This window comes from Zeugodacus cucurbitae, chromosome 4 (assembly GCF_028554725.1).
Source record: "Zeugodacus cucurbitae isolate PBARC_wt_2022May chromosome 4, idZeuCucr1.2, whole genome shotgun sequence".
NCBI lineage: Eukaryota > Metazoa > Arthropoda > Insecta > Diptera > Tephritidae > Zeugodacus > Zeugodacus cucurbitae.
In genome coordinates, this window is record NC_071669.1 from 30,131,900 (window position 1) to 30,149,074 (window position 17,175).

Genomic DNA, 17,175 nt, shown 5'->3' on the forward strand with positions numbered 1-17,175 from the left:
CGTTTCGGTTGAAAGAGCCTTTTCTTTGGCAGGTATTACCACACATACAGAAGTAGTCAAAATTATTTTCACATCGGACGTTTTTCTACAAGTTTCACACAAAAAGCATTCGCTTGTAGTTGTTGTTGTCAGTTTGGCAAGAATAGCTAGAAATATGGCGGAGATATAAGCAAATGAACTACATACTCGCAGTAGTCAAAAGTATTTACATACGTTTTTTTTGGCAGATGGAAGCTGCACTCAGATTTTTTTTACAAAATGGAAAATGGGCGTGGCGTCGCCCACTTATGGGTCAAAAACTATATCTCAGGAACTACTCGACCGATTTCAATGAAACTCGGTTTGTAATAGTTTTCTTACATCCCAATGATATGTTGTGAAAATAGACCAAATCGCTTCACAACCACACCTACTTCCTATATACCAGAACTTTGAAGACGATCCGAATCGTTTACTTTACAATATAAAAAGTAAGCACTAGTGAAGATATCGGTGCAGAACTTTGCACAAAAACTACGTATATAGTGTGGCAACCCCATTCTAAAAATCACCAAAATCGGACCGTAGGTTTTCAAGGCCCCATATATCGAACATGAGGACCTCGGTGCTTCTAACCTAATATTAGTGTTTCCAACTTTCAATGGACTTTATACAATATATATGACGAATATGTGGGTCAAATTGAGTATTATTTAATATAAATAAAGTTAAATAAATAAATTGCGAGAGTATCAAATGTTCGGTTACACCCGAACTTAGCCCTTCATTACTTGTTTTTTTTATACTCTCGCAACAAATGTTGCTAAAGAGAGTATTATAGTTTTGTTCACATAACGGTTGCTTGTAACACCCAAAACTAAACGAGTTAGATATAGGGTTATATATACCAAAGTGATCAGGGTGAAGAGTGGAGTTCAAATCCGAATGTCTGTCTGTCCGTCCGTCCGTCCGTCCGTCTATGCAAGCTGTAACTTGAGTGAAAATTAAGATATCTTGATGAAACTTGGCACACTTATTTCTTGGCACCTTAGGAAAGTTTCTTTCGAAAATGAGCAAAAAAAAAAAATGTTCGGTTACACCCGAACTTAACCCTTCCTTACTTGTCAACCTAACCTTTGTATGGGAGGTGGGCGTGGTTATGATCTGATTTCTTTCATTTTTGGACTGTATTAGGAAGTGGCTAAAAAAAACGACTGCAGAAAGTTTGGTTTATATAGCTCTATTGGTTTGCGAGATATGTACAAAAAACTTAGTAGGGGGCGGGGCCACTCCCACTTCCCCAAAAAAATTACATCCGAATATGCCCCTTCATAGTGCGATCCTTCATACCAAATTTTATTTCCATAACTTTATTTATGGCTTAGTTATGGCACTTTATGTGTTTTCGGTTTTCGACATTTTGTGGGCGTGGCAGTGGTCCAATTTTGCTCATTTTCGAAAGCAACCTTTCTATGGTGCCAAGAAATAAGTATGCCAAGTTTCATCAAGATATCTTAATTTCTACTCAAGTTACAGCTTGCACAGACGGACGGACGGACGGACAGACAGACATTCGGATTTGAACTCCACTCTTCACCCTGATCACTTTGGTATATATAACCCTATATCTAACTCAATGAGTTTCGGGTGTTACAAACAACCGTTATGTGAACAAAACTATAATACTCTCTTTAGCAACATTTGTTGCGAGAGTATAAAAATTACTAAAAGTGGGTTAACTAACTAACGAAAAACGTCAGAAACACAAAATTTTGCAGAAGAAATAGCAGAAGGGAGCTGTACTCATATTTTTTTACAAAATGGAAAATGGGCGTGGCATCGCCCACTTATGGGTCAAAAACCATATCTCAGAAACTACTCGACCGATTCGAATGAAATTCGGTATATAATATTTTCTTGACACACTGATAACACGGACAAAAAATGGACGAAATCGGTTCACAACCACTACTACTTTCTTTATAACTCAATTTTGAAATCCATCTTATTGCTTCACTTTATAACGTAAACATAAGGAACCAATGAAGATAACGGAATAAAACTTTACACAGTTAGTGCATATCATCTCTGGCTTCACTTGTGAAAAAATTGTCGAAAACGGACCATAACTTTTCAAGGCCCCAGATATCGAACATGTTGAACTCAGCGCCTAAGGATAAATTTTAACCGAAAATATGGGTAAATCTCTCAGATATCTCAATTTAATTCAGAGGAAATTGTTTTCTTCTAATAGTGTGTCTCTGTTCCAAAAATTATTAAAATCGGGTCATAACATTTCCATATATCTCATTGTAGGTTTTTCAAAAGTATCTTCTCCTAGCTCCCATATAGCTAATTATAGGTTTTTCAAAAATACGGTGAGCTTTATTCCGCATATATGTATTGGTTAAATTTCTTCAATAAATTGCAAGAGTATAAAATGTTCGGTTGCACCCGAACTTAGCCTTTCCTTACTTGTTTTTCTTTCGTTTCTGTTCATTTCTGCTAATTCTCAACTATTTTGTGTGACTTTTGGTTGATGATATTCTGCGTTGGTCGTTGAAAAGTTAAGACTATACTTCACAGGATCATTTCTGTAGTCAGTCTCCATTTACTTTCTTTACAAATCGAATGTATTAGCATCCGCGATGAGGAGGTATATCGTTTTATCTGACAGCGTGAGGTTTATGAACTTCATTTCTAATTTTGTCTTGTGGCATATTAGAAATGATGTTTCTTCGATTATCGCTCGGTTACAATGGATAAAACGACTTCTGAGTGGTGATTTTAATGAATAAATTTCAAATAATTATATATAATAATGCAGTCAATAAGTACAGTAGGGCAATTCACAATCTGGTGCAAATGGTCTTGCATATTTGCAATTGCAAATTCGCTGTATATTTTGTTAGTGTAAAAGAACAATATGCTTCGCTCATTTGCAATTGCAAATATGCAAGACCATTTGCACCAGATTGTGAATTGCCCTAGTATATATATATAATAAGTACAATACGCATATGTATGTTTGTATGCTTGTGCATTAAACTTGTGCTCTTGAAACTAATATCAATATGTGCATAATAAATTTATAAAATGTGAATTTAAGAAAGTGTTGGTCACTCCACCATATTTTTATCCTTTCTCTCTCGCCAGTTTTCTTTCTCACAAAATGATATACATTTCTTGGAATATCAGTAACAAGTATAACTTCTTCCGCGCGTAGGGACTCCACGCACCTTTTTTTTATTTGATTTATTTGGCACTTTCGAATTAAAAATAAAAACTACAAATGCTGTTGTGGCTATGAAACCAATAATTGTGTATAGTAAATATCGTTATGGTTATGACAATAGTTATGGATATGGGGTTATGTTATAGCACCTTTAATCCAACTTTCAATAGTGAACACAAACAAGTAGTTTCAGAAGCATAAATAAAAAAATATAGAGTCGGAAAAACACGAAAATGATTGCCCTGTCAAGAGATTTTTCTGTTTTTCTGCACTCCGGCTTTAGAAAACAGTCGTTCACTCGGGATTGAAATGGCTCCAATGTGTAAATATAAAAAATCATGTTTATACATTTCCGGAAACACATTTTACATGTCAACCCACATTTCTATTGAATTCTGATCTGGAAGTGTGGGATCATGTGATCCTATGAGAAAAGTTTTTGATTGCCATTTACTTGGGAATGGCCGGAAACGATTCATCTCCACATGGTTCAAGCAGTTCACGAAGCGAGCTAAAGAGAGAAGGTGAACACGCTTTCGCGGTTGTACGTAGGGTTTGTGGACCCACCACATATGTATAAACGAATCGCCTAATGAAAAATCGAAAAAGGACTCGAATGGAAACCCCCTGTTTGATGACGATCCCTGCAAATGTTTTTAAACGTCTAGCCACAATCCACATAAAAGCGAGGTTCTTTAACAAAGTGCTTATTTGCGCCCACGCCCCAACGGAAGAGGAGGACGAAAGAAAGATTTTGCAAAGATTTCAACGCAAAGGTGAGTCAAGAAGGTGTTTTTGGCTCAACATTCGGAAAATTCAGCCTCAGTGACGAATATTCGCATAACGGCCTGAGGCTGATCGACTTCGCTGGAACCGGAAATATGGTCGTCTGTAGTACCAGATTCCAACACAAGAAAATTCATCAATCAACATGGCTGTCTCCTGATCGAAACACGCGTAACCAAATCGATCAAGTTGTGGAAGACATGTTTCTTGGGTTTAAGACGTCCGTGCGCTCCGAGGACCAAGCATTGACCGACCACTTGACTCTTGAAGCAGCGAAGATACGCACCCGCCTCTGTGCAGCAAAGAACGCCCGACAACAAACACAAGAAACATTCGACTTCGAAAAGCTGCAATCGCAACAGCCAGCTAAGCAATTATTTAATCGACTTGCACTCGTGTTCTCTGAGAGCACTCCTCAGCAGCTCGGTATAAGGGAACTGTGGGACGACTTTTCAAACTCATTACGTATAGCACCAGTCGAAAAAAATCGAATTTCGGCAACTATTAAAACAAGCTGGTGCGATGAGGATTGCCGTCTCGCAGGGTAAAGAAAACATACTGCCTACCTCGCAACGTTGCAAATGACCACAACACGGGATGGGATAGATAAAAAAAGAAAGAGGCCGAAATGCGTGAGTATGAAGAGCTTGAGAAGCTGGACGACAGTAATGCTCGAAAGTTCTGCGAAAAGATTCGGCGACTAACTGAAGGTTTCAAGACCGGAGCTGAACTGATAAGGTGCATGCATCAACTTTATTGCGGAATATGGTCGGAAGAAAGCATGCCCGACGATTGGAATCTAAGTGTACTCTGCCCAATCCACAAAAGGGAGACCCCACAATATTCGCCAACTACCGTGGGAAAAGCCTCCTTAACATCGCTTATAAGGTTCTATTGAGCGTACTGTGTGAAAGTCTAAAGCCCACCGTTAACAAACTGATTGCACTTTATCAGTGTGGCTTAGTCCTGGAAAATCTATTTCTGACCAGATATTCACCATGCGCCAAATCTTGGAAAAGACCCGTGAAAAGAGGATCGACACACACCATCTCTTTGTCGATTTTAAAGCTGCTTTCGACAGCACGAAAATGAGTTGCCTCTATGCCGCAATGTTTGAATTTGGTCTCCCTGTAAAATTAATACGGCTGTGTAAGCTGACGTTGAGCAACACCAAAAGCTACGTCATAATCGGTAAGGACCCCTCCGAGTCTTTCTATACCAAACGAGACTTCCGACAAGGTGATTCACTATCGTGTGACTTATTTAGCCTAAGGCTGGAGAAAATAACACGAACTACAGAGCTTAATAGAGAAGGTACAATTTTCTATAAGAGTGTAAAGCTGCTGGCGTACGCCGATGATATCGATATCAATGAAAACAACACCCGCGCCGTAAGTTCTGTTTTTTCCAGACTGGTTAAGGAAGCGAAGCATATGGGTCTGGTGATGAATGAGGACAATACGAAATATCTCCTGTCATTAAACAAACATTCAGTCCTGTTGACAGTTATAACTTTGAAGTCTTAGGAACCAACATAAACAACACCGACAGCCTCGAAATCCAGCTTAGGAACACTCTTGCCAACAGGTGCTACTTCAACTGAGTAGGCATTTGAAAAGTAGAGTCCTCGCTCGACGACCCAAAATCAAACTCTACAAGTCGCTTATTATTCCTGTCCTGATTTATGGCGTAGAAGTGTCAACGATGTCAGCATCCATTGAGACGACACTAGGAGTGTTCCAGACAAAGGGTTTGTGCAAGATTTGTGGTCCTCTGAACATTGGCAACGGCGAATGCCGCAGACGATGGAATGATGATCTGTATGTGTGATACGACGATGTTGACATAGTTCAGCGAATAAAAAGCCAGCGTCTACGCTGTCTAGGTCATGTTGTTCGAATAGACGAAAACACTCCAGCTTTGAAAGGGTTCGTTGCAGTACCCGCCGGTGGAAGCAGAGGAAGAGAAAGACCTCTATTTGTTACTCTTTGGATTTCCAACTGGCGCTGAACTCCGAGGGAAAGAGAAGAATGGCGCGTTATTATCGATTCGGATATAATCGGATAAACGAAACAAAACTATTATAATATATTTTCAACATGTCGCGAGAGTATAAAACGACGTATCAGGGGCAAATCTTTAAAACTATGTTGTGTTTTTAATAAAAAAAAACTTTATGAACCTTAATTATTCTGATACACTAAGTAACAAAATCGCTTCAGGTCTTCACAGTGAGTTACGATTTGAATTATTTTATTATTTTTTAATTTGTAGTGAAGATTTTATACAGGTTCTTCAATTAATACAAATCATCAGACCCTGATGGTATCATACCGGCCCAGATTCAGAAGTTATCATGCAACTGGTTACCCCCATACACGCGAACTGTGTTAGGTTGAGTCACATTCCTGATTTTAAAAACATTTGTTTTACAAGATTTTTACCACTTAAAAAATAAATCAATGTTGTAAGCTTCCACATTTTAGTTGTCTTACTTATTTGGCAAGCAAGTAGTATCGGAACGGCCAGGGCTCTGCAAGAAATTCAGCGGTGTAAAAATTATTTGTTTTTTATCCGTTCTCAGTTAAACGACTTACGGATAATCGAGGTCCAACTGTGCTAATTAATTATCAACAGACTACAAACTATAAACAATTTAAACGAAATTCTAATAAACAATCAAAATAAACTGATAACACCTATAATTTTTTACTTATTATTATGTTTTAACATACCTGAACATCGCTATTGTCTTCTGCCTTACAAGGCATTTCAAAAATTGTACCCAATATAACTTCCAAATCATAGGGTTCAATACTTAATCGCGGCTTTTGGTCATTTTCATACACTGTCACATTCGCTTGTATTGACACATTACCATTGTCGTTTTGGGCAATACATGTATAAATACCTGTAAGTATTAATTGCTTATTAAATTAAATTATAAAATATAAATTTAATATGAAAAAAAAAACGATTAAAAAATTGTAAAAGCCTTATTTGAATACTTATACTATTTTTAACATGATTATTCATACATTTATACTCAAAAAGAAACATTATGGCTTTGTAACAACAACAAACATACATATGTATGTTCTGTCGCTAATAGTTTGCTTATTTTTAACGGTATTGCGGTGTTTGGTTACATTTTACTAGTGTAATTCGATGATTTATAAAGTCAATGTCTAAAAGTCCTTGCAGACGAAATACTTGCGGATAATTTGTAAATTTATTGGTGTCATCGGCTTTTGTCGCCTACATGTACGCTTTCCGACTTGTTATCGGCTCTGCTTGATGAATATTAGAAATTACACATTTACAGAAAATCTCTTCAGTGCCGGCCATACATATATATAGCCGAATATTTGAAAAGTGAGCGTAAGTCCGCCCCCAAGTGCGTTTTTGTACATACATATTAGGCAATCTACAAAAGATATGTATATAAACCAAATTTTCGAGATACATTTATTTTAAGTAGCCTATCATCCTTGTTATTATAGTAGGTTTTACACCCGAAAGAGGGGTTATCTTTTCTTATTTTAAATAAAATTTAATTTATTTACGCAAATTAATTTATTTGATCGGACTCAAAGGACTTAAGTTGCATTATCTTGTTGGGATTTGAATAATGATGAAAAGCAAGAAATTAACTACAACTGAAATAAAAATACAGACACACAGCACTTCTTTAGAGGATGGGATCATGTGTAGAAGTTCACGTGAGGACAGTTATTGACTGTTATTCACTTCGAAGTGGCCAGAAACGATTCTTCTCCACATTGTTTAAGCAGCTCACGACTTCCTGTTTTAGACCAAGTATCCTCTGGGTAGCCAACAAACAGCCGTTTGGAGACGAGCTAAAGTGAGAAGGCGAAGCCCGCTTCTGCGGTTGTGCGTAGAGTTTGAGACCCACCACATAAAAATGAAGTACCAATGAAAAATCGACGAAAGCCTCGGATGAAACACCCCCTTTTGAGGACGACCCCTGCAAACGTTTTAAGGTGAACGAGGACAAGAAGAATATCTCCTGTCATCAAACAAACAGTTAGCGCATTCGTCTTGAAATCCAACGCAGAATTACTCTTGCCAACAGGTGCTACTATGGACAGAGTAGGCATTTGAAAAGTAAAGTCCTCTCTCGACGAACAAAAACTAAACTCTACAAGTCTCTCATTATTCCCGTCCTACTTTATGGTGCAGAAGCGTGGACGATGTCAACATCCGATGACACGGCACTAGGAGTTGTCGAGAGAAAGGTTTTACGGATGATTTATGGTCCCTTAAAGATTGGCAACGGCGAATACCTCAGAAGATGGAATGATGAGCTGTATGTGTTATTCGACGACATTGACATAGTCCAGTGAATAAAAATACAGCGGCTACACTGGCTAAGTCATGTTTTTCGAATGGACGAAAGTGCTCCAGCTCTGAAAGTGTTCGATGTTGTAACCGCTGGTGGAAGCCGAGGAAGAGGGAGGCCTCCACTTCGAAGGAAGGACCATGTGAGAAGGACCTGTCTTCACTTGGTATTACCAATTGGCACCAAACTGCTAAAAGAAGAGATGCACCGTGCTAAATGTGGGAAAAAGGTTTAAGTGATGAGGACGTTTATTTTTATTCTATCACTTCTATCACTATATTTAATATTAAATTAATAAAGATTAATCTGTGAATATTACACCTCTCCAAAATCGAAAATCTTTAGTTTTGTACAAAACCCAAATTGAGTTATCTTAATAAAATTTTTACCAACACATACACAATACCAACTTTTTGTACTTAAGTGGCAATCTCGGTACAGTAGAGGCCCGCTAATCCGGATCAATTAAAACCGGCCCCTATCCGGAATATAAGGGAATCCGGATTACCAAAGACATATCAGAACTATGTATTAAGAAAAAATATTTATACATTTCTGTTTGTTTATTATAACAAATAATACACATGTTCCAAAAAAAATCTTAAAACAATCCATTGAAAATAAACGTTAAGTTAAAATTTAAATGTATTAAACGGTGTAATATAAATTCTAAATTTAATTGAAAAAATCGGTTAATTTTGTTTAGCGAACGCTGTTTTGTTTAGCCTCCATTGCTCGCTGCCGTAGCGTTCTAAGAATACACCAACTATCTGATTCAATGTTATTTACCTCTGGCCATTGTATACAACTGAAGCTTTTAATAACGTCTTCATGTTTAGCTTTTGGTTCATTGTTTTCGACTTCTTCAACGGAGGGATCGTCGTCACTATGGAGGGATAAATGGTCGTTATCTCCAATAAGCCATTCACTAATATCAGATTTTGGCAGTTGATGATTGTTATTATCCATCCTCTGCAACAAAGCTCCGATTTCTGTTAGCTCTCGTACATCTTCACGCTGTGACGTCCATTTTTCTTTGAGAACAGACAGAAAAACGCTATCATCTGGATCCTCGTCAGCATCGGAATTGTTTTCGGTGTTCACTATATCGTTATTCCCTGAATAAGGAAGAATTTTTTGCCAACATTTTGCTACTGTATCAGACGACAGCTTGTCCCAAGAATTCGCAAGCAAAAAAACAGCATCCTTTATTGTGAGATTTTTAATGACTTTGGAAACATCATTTTCTTCCGAACACAGGATATGCACCAAGAGGCTTTTGCGATAATACAATTTGGTTAAACGTATTGCGTTTTGGTCCATTGGTTGGATAAGAGCTGTGCAGTTAGGTGGAAGAAATATGGTTATAATTTACCATTATCGCTCGTAAGCTGCGCAACCGATGCGTGACAAGAAGCATTATCAACTTGTAAAATAGCTTTTCATTCTAGGTTTTTTCCGCTTGAAAATCCTTAACTTGTTTGACAAACGACTCGAGAAACCATTTTACGAAAATAGGCATTTTTTGTCGAGTAATATTCAACTGCTATTCGGCTATAATCGCTTAAAGCGGTTCCTACGCCAAATATATATATATATAATATTCAACTGGAAGATCGCTACAGTTCTTAAAAGCTCTGGGATTTTTCGCTTTTCCAATGACCACGATTTCAAGTTTATGTATGCCATCACCGTTTGCACAAGCAAGAAATGTTACTCTCTTTTTATAGGTTTTTCTCCCTAGAGCACTTTCTACAGCAGACACCCATGTTCGATCAGGAAGTAATTTCCAGAATAATACGGATTCATCCGCATTATATATTTGAGGCGGCAAAATTTTCAGCTCATTAATTTTTTCAGAAAACTTCTATAGAAAGGGTTGCACGGCAGATGAGTCATTAGACAGTTTCTCTCCGACCATTTTTAAGTGACGAAGACCACGTCAATTAAACCTATAAAGCCATCCTTTGCTGGCTGAAAATGTTTTGTTTTCATAACATTGGGCGTGAATATAAGCAGTATTTTCTTTTAAAATATTTCTGGTGACAGTTATAACTTTATGTCTTTCTCGTTGACATTGGAACCATTTATATAATGTATGCTCCATTTCTGGGTAGTCTGGTTCCCGCAACACCTTCCTATTATTTTAAACAGCGGCGCATATTGCAAAGAAGCTAAACAAAAATCAGCGTTGAATATAACCGGTGAGGTTATAAAAAACGAGAACTTACTTCCTTAGTTGTTCTTTATTTTTTTATGTCCGAAATTGTGGATGTCCCGACACTATATTTTTCAGCTAGCAGTTTTCCACTTACACCATTACTCAGCTGCAATAAAATATGTTCTTTTTCCGCAAGAGTTAACGTTTTGTGTGACCTTTTTGATGCAATTTTGATGCAGAACTGAGCGAAAGTCTTTCTTATGTCGCATTTCATACTTATTCGGGTATTCCCCGTTCTACAAGTATGAAACAATGCGCACGCATAAGTGGCGAAATAAAGTGTGTGAGGGAATGTGAAACAAAGTATAAAAGCGAATGTAGTGAATAATAAACATATGATCCGGATTAGAGAATACGGATAGAGAAGGTCGGTCCGGATTACAAGGAACATAATAAAAATTTTGAATTTTTTAACCGGATTACAGTGGAATCCGGATTAGGCCATGTCCGAATTAGCGGGCCTCTACTGTAGTTAAAATAGCACTATTCATTAACACTAATTTTTAAATGTATAAGAGAAAGACTACAATGAAACGTTCAAAAATCGCCGCCATGACCGCTATTCATTTCAAGTGCGTATTAATAATTTGTTACTGATATTATTTTATATTTATAATAAATTTTCCTTTATTGGCTGGGTGCTGCAAAGTACTATAAAGGAGTATAATTTCAGCAAATGGTTCTCTTAGAAGGCAAAGCGAGCTGCAACGCACATATAGTGCGTACAAGCAAAACAAAACAAGAGAACCAGAAAAAAGATTATGCCCCTGAATGCAGATGGGTGAATTGATAATATTAAACCTTACATATGTATATACTACTAGCAGACCGCTCGGCTTCGCACGGGTTTAAGCAATCATTTCAAAAGGTATACGTTTTTACACACTCTCCCATACATATCTATGTACTTTCCCGTTTCTTGCGTGGGTTCATTTTAAAAAAGTAAAATGAGGAACGCACATATAGTGCGTACAAGCAAAACAAAACAAGAGAACCAGAAAAAAGATTATGCCCCTGAATGCAGATGGGTGAATTGATAATATTAAACCTTACATATGTATATACTACTAGCAGACCGCTCGGCTTCGCACGGGTTTAAGCAATCATTTCAAAAGGTATAAGTTTTTACACACTCTCCCATACATATCTATGTACTTTCCCGTTTCTTGCGTGGGTTCATTTTAAAAAAGTAAAATGAGGAAAATTCGAACATGAAATTATATTTTATTTCCAATGAGCTAAAACTTGATAACGACCTCTAGTCTTTGGTTGTCTTTCTATCTGATTATGAAGGCTTTGGGAACCCTCACATTTCGACGCCCTAGGGCGAGCTTGTATATTTCTAAAATTTTGTTCTTCAAGCCGATGCACATGCTCTGTATTCTACTCGCAAGCGCGTCTGCAGTTTTGAAATTTTGCTCAGCAACCAGCTGCGAGTGCTTGTTACTCGACTCTCTCTCACACGATTGCGATGCGAGGAGAATGACTTGCAAGACGATTTTCAGTTTAAGTTCTCCATCACGGAGTCTGTTTGATACCCTCACCCAGAAAATATTTCCAGAAAGTTGAGATTCTAGCAATAAATGTGTTACTTGGGGTGAATGTAACTTTCTAATGGTGAAAGAAAGGTCTTTGAAATCGGCACAGTAGTTTTTGAGTTTATTCATTAAAAACATACAAAAAAACCTTTCCTCTTTATAATAGTAGTATAGATAACATGAAATCTTCTTTTGCTTGAATATACGTTATTATAAAGCTCACTATTATCTTTTTATTATCCTTTTCATATATTTACAAGCTTTGGAAGAAAAACTTAAGCTTAAGCTGGATACCACCTTGACAGTACTTTTAATAGTGGCACAAACTATAATAAACAAAAAAGCGACTTCAAGCTGAGGACTCACAGAAACATATTGCATTAATATACAACAACATTGCAATAATAATAATAACAACGTTTATTACAATCAACAGAATTCGCAACAACAAAGAGGAGATAAAGTATTACTCCAATGTAGGAAGAATCCTACCAACAGCTCATCAACTTGTACCAATTGAAAAGCAATTACCTTTCAATCGTACAATACAAATTCGAACTCAAATACCCCTTATGATGGAGAAGCACTCGTATTCCTTTGGTTATTGTGTGAAGAAGTATATAGAAACACAAAAAATACAACAACAGGTACAGTGGAGCTTCTCTAACTCGAATCACCATAATCCACAAAAAAAATTCGAGTTATAGAATTTTTATTAAAACATACCATTTTTCAAATTGCTGTAATATATAGATTTACCCACAGTTTTAGTTATTTACTTCGCAACAAGTTTTATTTAAACATGTATTCTGTAATTTTCTTTGTTGCACTTTGCTATTGTTTGGATCTTGACGTCTGTGTCTCATGACTTTGTTACACGATTTATGAAATCTATAAGTGTAATATCTTTTTTTTTTGATCGCCTCCATACGAATATAGTGACTCCTTTAAAATTGTTCCTTGATAGTAAATTTTAAATTTTGTATTATGCCCTGGTCGAAAAGTTCGATTTATGGAAGGAAATTTGTACGAAATTTTATTTCTATTGCCAATTTAAGAGTTCGAGTTATAGTAGTTTGAGAAGTTCCACTGTATTATTGAAATTATGAATATAGATATTGTAATCATTTCTAACCAACTACACATATTTTTCAGGCATTGGACATGTACAACAAATTTCATCGGACTTTTATAGTAGCAGATTCACTACTTATTTTCGAAGTGCTAAACACAGGGTGTCCTATGATGCCCTTGGATCTACACAATGGATAGTTAACATGTCTTGCTTCTGATTTGACTATGCAAGAATTATTAAGCTGAACTTCCATTTTATCATTTTCCATATTACCATTTTAAATTTATAATAACGTTCGCAATAACACTAAATTTATTAATTTAAACGTAAAATATTATTTAATAAGCATCTTTATACAAATGAATGTACGAATATTAGTAACAGTCGTAATAGAATTGAAATTTAATTTGTATTGTGTAATAATAAAAAAAAACAATACTTAAAACTCTTGAGAAATTGTAAATTATAAAATTTTAATAATTAATATTAACTTCATATGTAAAATATGTAAATTTTGTCAATGTATAAATGATAGCCACAAAAATGTTTGTAGAAATTAAAATTAACTTTGTACTTAAATGCTAATATTTAATAATTATTAATAATGTAAAAAATCATACTAATTTATAATAATAATTAAATAAATAATTATAAAAAACTAAACATTTTTTTTTAATTTCTAAACGAAACAAAAGGTAACCTGTAGCATGAACGAGGGGACTACTGAACCAAATTTAAATAACGAGACGGTGACCACGAAAAAGACCACTAAATTTACTTCCTGTGTCTAAGGAGTGACTAACCACAGAGTGACGTGTGGCTTTCCAAAACAATAGAAAATATGTTTGGCAAATTTAAATTTTAACTGATGAAAAATAAATTTGCGTTGAATAAATATTAATATGAATATTTAAACTGAAATTAAACAATAAAATGACACCAACTTTGACCTCAGGCGCGTTGGGTCACCTATTATACTCGTTGAAAAACTTGAAACTGTCATCGGATTCAAGCGATTCCACCTATTTTTTTCAGTAAACAATTTTTAATTTATTCTTTTGACAAATAATTCAAAATCGTTAAACTAAAGCGAGCCAGTCGGAAGGGGCGTGTGCTGGCTCCCTCAAGTGAATGCCCTGTAATCTCTGTCTCTCAAATAAATAGAAATACGAACAGCGTTACCGTTAGTGGATGTGTGGATGGTAAAAAACGCATTCTGACTGTGGATGCGGGAGCAACACATTCCATAATTCGACCGGATCTAGTTAACAAGGAATTAAAACCAATACGTACTGCAACTGGAGATGATGCTCAAGTTCTCGGGGAAGTAATGTGCGAAATTGTTATAGGAAAGATAGCCGCGTTACATAATTTTATAGCGGCAGACATCGTTGATGAAGTCATAATTGGAGTAGACTTTCTAGCTAATAAATGGATCGAACTAGACTTGGAAAAGAGAATTATGACTTATACCAATACGGAAGTGCATCTTATGTTTGGTTATGATGATAACAAATGCAACGTAAGACGAATGTTAGTAACAGAAAATCAGAAGATTCCACCAAAATCAGAAGCAATTGTTTGTACAGAAATATATGGAGACTATGGGACGGACACGTTGTGGGTTGTTGAAGGCGCAAAAGAATCTATACCAAACCTACTTGTAGGAAAAACCCTGGCTAAGACACGACAAGACAAAAGAGTTCCAGTAAGAGTCCTTAATGAGTATATGTCACCAGTCACAGTCCCCAAAGGAGCTATATTAGGGCACTGTCAGGAGATTGATGCCGTAATAAATTGCGAAACACATCTCGCAGGAAATTCTGTGGGTAAAAACGATATTTCGAACGAGATTAACGCTTGGACCGAAGAATTAGAGGTAGACCATAAAAAGAAGGCCAAACAACTTCTTCTCAGATACTCCACCATATTTGATAAAGATGAATCTAAACCAGGTAGAACCAATATTGTGAAACATTTCATCAACACCGGAGATGCAAGACCAATCCGCCAGGCTCCTCGCAGCGTTCCTTAAGCCAAACGTGAAGTTGTAAGCCGGACCATACGTGAAATGAGCGATAGCGACATTATTGAACCATCATCGAGTCCATGGAGTTCACCCGTACTACTTGTGAAGAAGAAAGATGGTAACATGAGGTTCTGTGTGGACTGCAAGAAAAGACGACTTTCAGCGTTGGAGATGGTCTATGGCAATTCACTGCAATGCCCTTTGGGTTATGTAACGATCCTGCCACTTTTGAGAGGCTTATGAACCAAGTGTTAAAAGGATTGCACTGGAAGACATGTTTTGTGTACCTAGACGATATCATCGTGTTGGCTAAAAGCTTTAATGAGCATCTCAAAAGAAATGTTCTCTGTTCAAGAAGGAAGTGAGCTATTTAGGACACAAATTGACAACGAAGGGCATTTGTACAGCTCAGGAAAAGATAGAGGCAGTAAAGGATTGGCCCAGACCTCAAAATTTACATGAATTGCGGAGTTTCCTTGGACTTCGTACGTATTACCGACGATTCGTTCCAAATTTCGCCAGCGTAGCTAGTAGCCTCCATGAACTCAAGAAGAAGAACAAAGCCTTTAAATGGAATGAAGAACAGGAATTGGCCTTCCAAACTCTGAAGGAGAGATTATATTCTGCGCCAATGTTAGCATATCCAGTTCCAGGCTCAACGTTCGTCTTAGACACGGATGCTAGTGGCTATGCAATAGGAGGCGTTCTATCCCAAGTGATTGACGGGAATGAGAAAGTGGTCTCGTATTATAGCCAGACGATAAGTAAGCCAGAGAAGAATTATTGCGTAACGCGAAGAGAATTACTGGCATTGGTGAAGTGCATCAAACATTTCCATAAGTAACTTTACGGACAGCGATTTCGAATGAGGACAAATCACGCAGCATTAAAATGGCTTCTGCAATTCAGGAATCCAGAAGGACAGTTGGCACGGTGGATTGAGAGGCTCCAAAGTTATGACTGCTCTATAGAACATCGCAAAGGTAGTAGTCATGGGAATGCGGATGCGATGTCCCTTCGTCCTTGTAATTTAGAATGTAGACATTGTTCAAGCTGAGGCCAAAGAAGACATTAAAGATGTCCGATTAATGTCAATAACTTCGACAGAAAGCTGGGATCAAAAGGATTTACGAAAATGTCAACAAGAAGATCCAGATTGGAATGAACTGGTAATGCATGGAGTGAAGCTGAACAAGAGTCCAACGAGAGAAGAAATAACGGCAGAGAGTCCAGTTGCAAAGGCATATTGGGCACAGTGGAACAGTTTAAAGTTGGTATACGGCTGCTTGCATCGAGTATGGGAAAGCGAAGATGGACAAAGTTCCCGAACTCTTATAATCGTTCCGAAAGTAAGAATTCCTGATGTTCTCAAGGAGATGCATAACGGTCCAAGTGAAGGGCACATGGGAATCACATAAACCTTGGAAAAACTAAAGCAAAGATTTTATTGGGTTGGTTGTCGGTAATCAGTCACGGAGTGGATTGCTAATTGTGCATTACGGAAAACTCGTACAACAGTCCTACATCCACAATCCGAAGGAATGGTAGAACGTTTCAATCGAACTTTAGAAGAACATCTAAAGAAAGTGGTAGACAAGTATCAAAAGGATTGGGAATGGATTGGCTTTGTTCCTGATGGCTTACCGGTCTGCTGTACATGAAACAACGGGGCAGACTCCAGCAAAGGTAATCTTTGGTCATCATCTTCAGTTACCGATTGATTTAAAGTTCGGAATAAACGCAAATGGTGGAAAGAATGTTAGGGAAGCCAACAGTGTCCTAGAAGACGAAATGATTCATGCTATGGTGAGACAGCGGACACAAATCATAAGTGATAAAATTAAAGCAAAATACGACAAGGCAATGAACTCCGAAGGATTTGTGGAAGGTGATTGGGTATTGTTATAGAACCCAATGTTGCGAGAGTATAAAAATACTGGAAGAACTAG

The 17,175-nt window shown here is 37.1% G+C and overlaps 1 protein-coding gene, 1 long non-coding RNA gene and 1 other non-coding gene across 3 annotated transcripts in view; 2 read left to right on the forward strand and 1 right to left on the reverse strand.

The window, feature by feature from the left end:
• Positions 1 to 13,707, forward strand: part of LOC128921388 (uncharacterized) — a 62,573-nt gene extending 48,866 nt beyond the window's left edge. Inside the window, exons 2-3 of the long non-coding RNA XR_008470849.1 lie at positions 12,383 to 12,738; positions 13,278 to 13,707. This is a non-coding gene — a long non-coding RNA (uncharacterized LOC128921388). The remainder of the gene's footprint in view (positions 1 to 12,382; positions 12,739 to 13,277) is intronic.
• The window catches only part of LOC105219958 (peroxidasin), a 179,075-nt gene that overhangs the window by 39,104 nt on the left and 122,796 nt on the right, over positions 1 to 17,175 (reverse strand). Inside the window, exon 6 of the mRNA XM_054228930.1 lies at positions 6,736 to 6,911. Coding sequence (XP_054084905.1) covers positions 6,736 to 6,911 — 176 coding nt within the window. The remainder of the gene's footprint in view (positions 1 to 6,735; positions 6,912 to 17,175) is intronic.
• Positions 2,549 to 2,762, forward strand: LOC114804728 (small nucleolar RNA U3). Its single transcript, XR_003752861.1, has one exon. It is a non-coding gene; the product is annotated as a small nucleolar RNA U3 (small nucleolar RNA).